We start from the raw sequence: 10,916 nt of genomic DNA, 5'->3' as shown, positions 1-10,916 counted from the left end.
GGCTTGAGCTGACAAGTAGCAAGCAATATTTGTGCCACACATATATCAGGCAATGACCAGCTCCAATAAGGGACAATCTAATCACTGCCACTATGAATCCTCCACCATCAACATCCTGGGGGTTACCTTTGACCAGGAACTCAACTGGACTCATAACATAGACAGTGGCTACAAAAGCAGGTCAGAAGCTGGGAATACTGCGGTAAGTAACGCATCTCCTGACTCCTCAAAGCCTGTCCACCATCTACAAGGCACAAGTCAGGAATGTGATGGAATACTCCCCACTTGCCTGGATGTGTGCAGCCCCAACAACACTCAGGAAGCTTGGCACCATCCAGGACAAAGCAGCCCGCTTGATTGGCACCACATCCACAAGCATTCACTCCCTCCACCACCAACATTCAGTTGCGACAGTGTGTACTATCTACAGGATGCACTGCAGAAATTCACCAAATCTCCTTCGACAGCACCTTCCAAACCCAAGACCATTTTCATCTGGAAGAACAAGGGCAGCAGATATATGGAACACCACCACCTTCAAGTTCCCCTCCAAACAACTCACCACCCTGACTTGGAAATATATCACCGTTCTTTTAGTCTTGTTGGGTCAAAATCCTGGAATTCCCTCGGTGTGGGTCAACCTATGGCTCCAGTAATTCAAGGCAGCAGCTCACCATCACCTTGTCACGGGCAACTAGGAATGGGCAATAAATGCTGACCAGCCAGAGATAACCATGTCCCATGAATGAGTAAAAAAAATTGAGGAAGTGGTGGATTTAGGTCCAATTACAACGTTTAAGAGACATTTGGAAAGTGCATAAATAGGAAAGGTTTGGAGGGATATGGGCCAGGAGTAGGCATGTGGGATTAGGTTAGTTTGGGATTATGTTTGTTATGTACTGGTTGGACTGAAGGTGTATGACTCTCTGACTCTATGGAAACCCAAGGCCTGCATCAACTTCCAGCAGATGTGGTCCAGTCTCCCAATGCAGAGTTTCCAACAGAAGATGCGCTCAAGTCAGCTGAAGCTCAGGAGTCCCACAGTTATTCATCTTTCATGGAACATTGCGCAGTGAGGGAGGGGCAAAGTGGCACTGTATTACGGAACGTCCAGCAGCAGGTGGCGATAGTGAGGGAGATCACCGAGCAGCGAAGCTCGAGCAGTTGTGTTGGGATGTCCAGCAATAGGTGGTGACAGTAAGGGGGGTGCAGCTGGAGCAGTCGAATGGACCTTCTCTGGGAAAATAAAGGGTTGTCTTTGGGGATCAGCGGCCTCATAAAAAGAAGGAGCAGACAGACAAAAGGACTCCTCAACCGAATGTAAACTAAAGGCTTCATTCTGTGAACAGTATTGTAAATACTTCCCTGCCTAACCTTAATTGTTCCCTGTGTTTGCAATGACTTAATGCCATTGAAATAAATAATCCTTGCTTCGTGGTCTTTTGGCTCTCAACGTGTTCAGACTTCATGTTACACTCTGTACAGAGGTAAGGGTCAAATACTGTGTCATGAGGTATGGTGTAAGTGCTTTGCAATGCCTTCTTCGAATAGGGCCAATGAAGATGATAAGATGGCTTTCAACATGTTTGCCATATCTACGGCTTGGTACAATACAGAGCAGGCAGAGGACACCACCTAATCCTTGGATGTGTTACTCCAGACAAACACACGTGGTCAAGTGTATGCCAGGGCCATTTCTTCCTCGACCACCAGCAGAAATGTGCCGAGCAATGTGCTCACCAGACTGTGCTCTCAACCCACCTGAGGTGCCAGTAGCTGGGGGAGGGTACAGGAGGAAGCCTTGTGGGTGAATCCTCTGAGGGATCCGCAATTTCTTTCTCAGGGGTGAGAAAAGGAGCCAATGTCCAGTTCTTTTCCAAGGCTGAGACTGTGTAGATGCTGCTGATCCTGGCGCAGGCTGGCATAGTGGCTCAGTGGTTAGCACTGCTGCTTCATAGTGTCAGGGGCCCATGCACCTGTCTGTGTGGAGTTTGCATATTCTCCCCTTGTCTGTGTGGGTTTCCTCCGGGTGCTCCGGTTTCCTCCCACAGTCCAAAGGTGTGCAGGGTGGGTGGAATAGCCATGCTAAGTTGCCCATTGTGTCCAGGGGTGTGTAGGTTAGATGGATTAGCCTTGGAAATGCAGGGTTACAGGGGTAGGTAGGGGGTTGGGTCTGGGTGGGGTACTCTACAGAGGGTCGGTGTGGACTCAATGGGCTGAATGGCCTGTTTCCACACTGTAGGGATTCTATGATTCTAAGGCATGAACTGGGACATATTGAAAATACATTCGCAACAGCAATAACAGCACTTGACAATATACCATAGTTAGTTGCTGGGATATTCAGGTGATCCCTGTCCTCCCATGGGCTCGAGGATTCCCTCTTTTTTTTAGGACTGAGGAGGAAAATATCAGGGAATTGTGGCCTGTTTTCCACAGCAATGAGGCAAAAGGAAGGACTGGATGAGATGGGAGTGGCTGACACTATGGTTAACATAGCTCAAGGGGAGAGGAAGGTAGGAAGGTGTCCTGAATGAGTGAGTAGGAAACACAGAGGGCAGAAAGGGTTAATTGGGGGAGGGGAACAGGGTGAGAGGGGGTGGAGGTTGAGAGTGAATGAGGGAAAATGTCGCAAGCACTAGTGAGAGTGGTAGGCCATGAGAGTTGATGGGAGAGGTGCAGTACAAGAGATAGGGTGAGGGATCAGAGAGAAGAAGGTGGCACTGACTCTTACCAAGCAGAGAAGGTGGCACTGACCTTCCTGCACTGCTGGGCAATCCACAGAGCAGGCTGGCAACCTCGTGTCTCTCATCGTGATCTCCTCTGGCGTCCTCCAGTCCTCCACTCCACTGTCCATCACCCAGGGCCTCCAGCTCCCTGTTGGCAAAGCAGGGATGCCAACTTGCCTCTTGTCGGGCATCTCCAGGCCAAATCTTCACAAGCTGCGATGGCGAAGGAGCCATTTCTTGCTTGCAGTGTTTGACTTGGGACATAGCCGTGATTTACATATGGTGCAAGTCGTGGGTAGAAGGTACAAGGCCGACAAGCAATTCTGGTGAGCAGACAACAGCATGACAGTAGAACAATATGGGAGTGATACACACACAATGAGGTGAGAAGTGGCAATTTGATGCTGATTTTTTTTGGGACGGGGACATTTATCCATTGTCTCAGAGAGGGCCATCTCAATGATCATATTTAGCATTAATTTGACACAATCAATGAATGCACTGCTCCATTTACCTATCAAAAACCTGAATATTCTGGAAACATGAAAAGAAAACTGAAAATACTGAAAGGTCACAGATCTGAAATGTTAGCTCTGTTTGTATTTCTCAGCAGTTGTTGACTTGCTGAGGATTTCCAGTATTTTCTGTTCTTAGCTTTGTTTAATTCATTAGCTTTTTGGGCATGGTAATGTTTAACCAGGAAAATTTCAAATCTTTTAAGTAAACAATTGTCCTTCCTCATTACATGCCTTGTTCCAATAATAATCAAACTACAAAGTTATTGATTAAACCTTTGCTCTGACAAAAGACAATTTTCAACACATTTAATAACATCCTATGATAGTACAAAATTACCATTGAAATTTAATAAATTGCAAAACATATTTCTACTTTCGTGTTGTTATTTATCAATCAATGCACTATTCAGACTGCATTCTAAACTGGCATCTGTTGTGTGCACGTATACATTATATTCCTAACTGAAGTTATTCCTGGAGAAGTCAGATCCCAAACTGAAACTAGCTTGATAGATGAAAATTTTCCTTTTGCTCTTAACAAAATGATCTTTCACGAAAACACAAACACTCAAAGCTGCAAGACAAGATTTATCAATAAAACAGAAGTTTAATACGCAAAGGGAATGAAGATAAAATAGAATAAATCAAAGTATTTACATATAACACACTTACAAAGTTTTCAAGTTGCACAGTAAAAATAAAGTCCCATTAATCATAAAAACACCTCTTTGCAGTACTCAAACCAGGGAGAATGCCCTTCTCTTTCACTCACATATGGCTTAACTTCACAATGACTTTACAACTCTCAGTTTTGAGAATCTAATTGCCTCGTCCTGGAGCCTTCATACAACTGAGTTTAAATTTCCTCAGCCTCTAATAACCTCCTCAGAATTTTAACAAAATGTCTGCACCTTTTACTGAACTTAGACCGACGTAACCCATTTTAACAAGTCTAAACTATCTTCTCTCTTTCTTGGGAGCAACAGCTTTACATATCCAGCCTCAGCTAAGAGCCTAGCAAACAGGAACTAAACAAAAAGCTTTTTTTATTCCAAAGCTGTGAGCATTTCCCCCAACTGAAAGAAAAAAAAACCCCTGATCTTGTAAACTGGAGCCTAGGGCACAACTGTTTAAATTGCTCATTTGTAATGTTCTCCAATGTAAATGGAAACCCATTATTCTCCAGGAAGTCTTTCTCACCTTTCTGATGAAGGGTCTAGGCCCGAAACGTCAGCCTTTCTGCTCCTATGATGCTGCTTGGCCTGCTGCGTTCATCCAGCTCTACACCTTGCTGTCTTTCTCTCACAGTGTGTTCTTAAACAAATCACCATGGCTCCAGAAATACTTACAACTTGTTTGTTAAATCAGACGTTGGATAAACCTCTGTACCACGAACAAATTCTAAATCCAAACTCAAAAATAAATCATGTTAAAGGATATTTAAATTGCATATCTTGTGTCACAATTATTCCATTTATCTAGTTATATTACCTGAATATAGTTACAGGAAAATTGAAGCATTCCGAAGGTGTGAAATTTAAGAACCTGTTTCTTTGTTTATGTACTTATTGAGTGCTGACTATGTAACAGATTAACAAAATTATTTTCCATATTTGCTCAGAAAGCGATTTCGCAAATTTATGTATATGTCCTTTTTGTTGAATTTCTCCAAAAAAAAATTGGTATTTGAAAGATACATTTTTCCAGTATCAGTGATTTAATTCCCTTGTCTTGTTCTAATCTATTACTTGAATTGTTTTAACATCAAAGCTACTCAACGCACATTGTATGGCCCTGTTCCTGGGAAAGTGGTTAAAAGCAGAATCATAGAACCTCTACAGCACAGAATGAGGTCATTTGGCCCATTGAGTCCACAAAAACATCCCACCCAGACCCACTCCCCTACCCTGTAACCCCACATTTCCCATGACTAACCCACCCAGCCTACACATTGTTGAACACTGTGGAAAATTTCAGTGCGGCCAATCCACCTAACCTGCACATCTTCATGGGAGGAAACTGGAGCACCCGGAGGAAACCCACATAGACACAGGGAGAATGTGCAAACTCCACACACACAGTTGCCCAAGGGTCAGCAGTGCTGTGAGGGGGCAGCGCTAACCACTCAGCCACCCTGCCACCCTAGATTCAAATGATCCTCTGTTGCTCTATGTTGGTGGCATTCCTAACAATCCATTCACAAGAACAGGATCAACCATTGTATGTATTAATGAAAATTGCTGCTGAATTAATTTAAACATTGAACTGTCATTAAAGCCTTTCAGGATTACTGCCACCTTAGTTTTCAGACGTGTTTCTTCTCTCTTGTACAATAAACATTTATTACCTCTTGTGAAATAAAGAAGCAGAAATTTCTCATATTGCTCCATATATTTATGAGTGTTCTGGCAGAAGGCCAGTCCCTGCCTTATTGCTTCCTGTGGTTTTCATCCTGAGCCCATTTCATTTCTGGTGGATATCTGTCATTTTGTTTTCCACTCTCAGGGACAGGTCAAGGAAACAGTCTATCTGAGACGAAACAGGAATTGAACCCATGCTGTTGCTTTCTACATTGAATCTCACGTTGGCCATCAAGTCAACTGATCAAGCCAAGATGGCAGCTCGTGTGTTAATACTGCATCAACATCTCTCAATAAATTGTTTGCTTCGCATTTTTAAAACTTATTTTGCCCGATTTAGGATACCTCTTCAAGTTAAGGGGTGTCAGTGCGGGAGAATTTGATTTCTTTTTGTTTTGAGAAGCATGTATTAGTGTCAAAAACTCTCAGCCCAGCGCAGTCTGGAGCCAAGACCCAGCGTGCACTGGAGGCTAGGTGCCAGCGTGGTCTGAGTTTGAAGATTGCTGTTCAGAACTTTTATTTCTGCAACGCTGGACTTTTTATTTCTCTGTTATCTAAGATCTTGTAACTGAGGAAGTTGTAGCGAGGTACCTTTGTATCTAAGATGGCACTGTAAGTGGTGACGTACAAACCTTTCACTGCACTCATTTGTGTACATGTGACAATAAAGCTAATTCAATTCATTCGCGTTTGATGCTGAATAAACCTTCCATTCCTGAGAGTAGACTGTACCCAGTCCCTAATCGGAATAGAGCTTCCCCTACAGTGCCACTTTTCCTGTTCCCAATCCATTGACTGAAATAGATGCTCAGTCTTCATTTATACAGTCTGGGTGTTGTCAGACCATATTTTTTGGTTTGGAAATCTCCAAATAACTAAAGGAAGAGGCAATGGTGGGACAGCCATGGATCATAGTTCCTCACTGCTTATTTTAGGAAGTATGTAAATCCCTCCATTGGAGTTGATTCAGAGGGGGTTTATGAGATTGATACTTGGGATGAGCAGGCTGGGTGTCTTTCTACTGGAGTTTAGATGATGGAGGTGGGGGTGTGACTTGATTGAAGTGTATAAGATCCCGCATAGACTTGACAAGGTGGATATGGAAAGGATGCTCCTCTTGTGGATCAGTCCAGAACAAGTTGGGGTACTGTTTAGAATGAGCCTTTCAGGATAGAAATGTGGAGGAATGTATCTTTTGGAGGGTTGTATAACTCTGGAACTCACTACCTCAGTTTGGTGGTGGGAATGGGGGTCAATGAATACATTTTAAGACAGAGGTGAGTAGATTCTCGCTGGACAGGAGGACCAAGGGTGAGCAGGGATAGATGGGAATGCAGATTTCGAAACGCAAACTGACCAGACATGATCTTATTGAATGCTCAATTTCTGCTCATACTTCACACGTTTACTGTAGCTGGCAGAAATCTCAAGGCCAATTAGTGTTGACCAATGAATGCTAGCCTTACCAATGAAGTCCACATCCCATGAACACTTTTTTTTAGAGTAGCAATCTTTCTTACTGAGTAGCCATTGTGATGAATTGACTTGCTGGGCCATTTCTAAAGACATTAACCTAATATAATAACCTAAATAGCATGGGAGTGGAAGGACATTGAGTCCCAATAAATAGGGGAAGTCTGTTCTCTTCCCTGAAGGAGCTATTATCCAGCTGTATTTTTAGGACAATGTATTTTTCATGGCCAATTTCTCTAATTTATTGACACTATTTATCATGGCAGTATTCAAACTCATGGCCTGTCGGAGTAGTGGCCCAGTATGAGTAAGTACAACAGGGCAGTGCTGAAATTAAAGGGAGAAATGATTTTTTTAAAAAGCCTGAAATGACAGATGCGAAGGAAAGCTACACTCTTAATCAATGTTTGTGTGGTCCAGTCAGTTCCATTAACCTTAAAAATAGCTAATATTTTTGTCACTTCCTGCATACAGAACTCTTCAGAATTTCTCACTATTTAAAAGTTAACGTATGTGTTAGTGGTTGCTATTAAATTAATAACATACAGGACAACTTTCTTTTCCAGCAATTAGTATATAATGATAATGGCTTGGATAGTACAGGTTTTACAGTATTGCCAAAAATAAAATTAATTTCATTGAGTCTAGATTAGTCACTGAAGGAGGAAATGTTGCAGGAAGCGGGCATAGCACAAGTAAATACATTCTATAGTTGTATTATTGATCAGATGTTTGCCAAATTTCTCATCACTGAAACAAATGAATCATCAAACAGGAAACTGGGGGAAGCATGAGAGCTAGAAAAATGCTGATGCTGATAATGCTGAATGCTGATCAGCAGAATGCTGATAATACTATTGAAAAATAATACTGACTGAAAGGAAATTGTCAGCATGGAGTTAGGAGCATCAGGTCATGAACAAATTTTAAGTTGGTAACTAAGCTAATGGCTTCTTTTGAAAAGGCGAGTGATCAAATTCGACATTTAAGATAGGGAAGAGCTGGGGAATTTATGATAAATTATTGAAAATTGGCTTGTGGGTTACAGCAAAAAGTAACAAGGAAGGAGAGGAACTCTTTTCCATAACAGTGATTGGGTCTGTTTTGGGCATCCTGCCATTTGGCCCATTTACCACTGATTTGGAAGAGAACACTTTTTTTTTGCAAATAACTACAATAGAAGGTCGTAATGTCAGGTAATAAATACATTGACGATGAACAGCAGATGTAAAGATCTGAATAAATCAAATAGATGGCTGAAGGAAAAGCAGATGATTATTTATTTATTTATTTATATAAATGTTGCAGACAAGTGCAAATTGGGAACAGACAATACCAAACTGTCAAAATGTCTTTTCACAAACAAAAAAAAGATATTTTAGGTGTAAAGACATGATTGATAATTAACCATCCTGGTCAAAGGAAAGCTATAAGTTGTGAGCACAGATCTAGAATATCCAAATGTAAAATTAATGAACCTTAAATATGACCAGGGAATTATAGAGTTGATAGTCCAATATTATTAGGTATAGATTGACCGAATACCCTGAAAATTTTCAACCGACTAGAGTGAGCCAGCATGAATTTGTAAAGAGAAACCATACTTGAAAACCTGATTTGATTTTTTAAAGAGGTCGTTAAAGCAGAGAGACTTTTTATCAATGCTAGACTTCCTGAAGGTATTTGATTTAGTCCCTCATGGATACTGTCAGCTAAAGAAGAAGCTCTTGGAATTGAAGGCATATTAATTGATTGAGTGGCATGAGAGTAGGAAGAACGAGCAGGTACTTTTATTGGCAGGATATGACTAGTCATGTCCCACAAGTATCTGTACTGGAGCCTCAATTAGTAATGACTTAGATGATGAGATGGAAAGCCATATTTACTGATGGCTAAAATTTACTGATGGCTGAAACATAAACATCATTCAAGGCATTGTATTACATGAGTAAAATTACTAAAAATAAATTGAGAGAATAATGATTAAAACTGTAGCAACTGGAATTCAATTAGCTCAAGGAAATCCAAATGGATGGCCAATGGGACTTTACAAATGGTGAAAAACTAGAAACAATGGAGACCCAATGACACTTGAGGGCATAAATATATATATAATTAAAATGTCACAAGCAAGAAAATAAGGCTATTGGAACGTTAACCTTTATATCTAAAAGATTAGAAAACTATAGTGGAGTCTATACCTCAATTATACATCTCCCTGAATAGATCATTCTGAGGAAGGGTCACCAGACCCCAAACATTAACTTTGATTTCTCTGCACAAATGTTGCCAGACTTGCTGAGGTTTTCCAGCAATTTCTGTTTTGTTGTAGATCATAGCTAGAGTACTGTGAACACTTCTGACTGGCAAATGTCAGAAAGAATGAATGGACGTGGAGGGTGTGTCGTGTAGATTTTACTAGAAGGACACTTAGGCTTCAAAAGTAAAATTGCAAGGAGAAATTACAAACTTAGGTTGCACTGCCTTGCATTTAGAATATTAAGGTACAATTTGATTAAACTTTTCTGGATGTTAAGGGCTACATCTGGGGCAGATGAGGAGTAACTATTTCTGTCAATTAGGGATATGAGGGGGTCTAAATATTAAAGTTTTCAAGAGATAAATAAGGAGATATTACTACAAACAAAAAGTGGTGGAATTTGGAATTCTTCTGTAAATGGCAATCTATATGAGAGAAATGGCTGTGGCTTTGTGGCACAGACTTCAACATTGCTGAAAAGAGACAGGAGGTCGAACCTTTCATTTGAACTGATGTACAAGGAAACCAACATGTGAGAGCAAGCATAAATTTATTTTTAAAAAAAATTGTTGTTTCCTTTTCAAAGTGTGTCAGTCCTGATGTGTGCAAGATGAAAGGTTCAAATTAATATGTCTCTTTTATTTAAGAAAAATGGCTGCCCTCAAAACAGAAATTGATCGGCTTTTGTCAACCAAAGATATGAAGAGGCAAGGGGCAAAGGTGTATGTTTAAATTACCTCATTTGTTGACCAGAACCTCAGTGAATTGAGGGGCTGTATGATATAAGCCTATTCATACGTTCCTATAGTTAGACACGTGTCTTTTCTAGTGTTAGTCACTGTTAAAAATTAGGACTAACCCTGACCCAGGAACACTGATGTCAATTGCAATTGCTTCATCACTTTCCTCGCTGTCACTACGTCTCTCAGCAGAAGACAAGTATCTGACCTGGGACTTCTACGGAGAAGAGCTACATTACCCTGGGTCATTGTATGAGCTCTCCTCATCTCTATTTGGTAGTATCCCAACCTCCTGCCATCAAAGTGTCACCCTGAGGTCATAACACCAAATGGTACAGAACTGAACGGATCATTCTCTGTAGTCAATACAGCGGCCTTCTCCAGTTCCCTTCCCCCACTCCCCACTCCAATATTTGACAAATGAAAGTGCTGGAAGAGTTGAAAGGTGGTTATTGTCTTGTGAGGACTCAATGAGCTGATGGACCTCTTGAGTGCTGTATGACTCTATGACTCTGCACCCTCTCACACCTCTTCCACAGGTTTCTCACAGCAACATCCCAAGCAATCCGTTTGCATTGGCAACCTGTACCAAATAAACACAGAACACTGATGGCACAGAATGAGCCCACTTAGCTCATTTCTATGCCTGCCCTCCCCCAAAAAACAGCCACTTTTGTTAAGTGAGCTTAGACCCACTTTTCAGTATTTGACTGCCTAGGTTTCTGCCCTGCTAGGCAAGTAAGTTCCAGACTCTGACTAATCCTCTAGGTGAAAACGACACTTATCTCCCAGAGATAGTAGGAACTGCAGATGCTGGAGAATCCGAGACAACAAGG

At 41.4% G+C, this 10,916-nt stretch overlaps 1 protein-coding gene across 1 annotated transcript in view; it reads left to right on the top strand.

The window, feature by feature from the left end:
* The first annotated feature begins 934 nt into the window (after window positions 1–934).
* LOC109929777 (neutrophil cytosolic factor 1-like) overlaps window positions 935–10,916 on the top strand; it is a 19,135-nt gene continuing 9,153 nt past the window's right edge. The window contains exon 1 of the mRNA XM_048609755.1: window positions 935–1,163. Coding sequence (XP_048465712.1) covers window positions 935–1,163 — 229 coding nt within the window. The remainder of the gene's footprint in view (window positions 1,164–10,916) is intronic.

The sequence above is a fragment of the Rhincodon typus genome, chromosome 21, assembly GCF_021869965.1.
Source record: "Rhincodon typus isolate 14 chromosome 21, sRhiTyp1.1, whole genome shotgun sequence".
NCBI classification, from domain to species: Eukaryota; Metazoa; Chordata; class Chondrichthyes; order Orectolobiformes; family Rhincodontidae; genus Rhincodon; species Rhincodon typus.
This window is presented reverse-complemented; position numbering and strand designations above follow the sequence as displayed.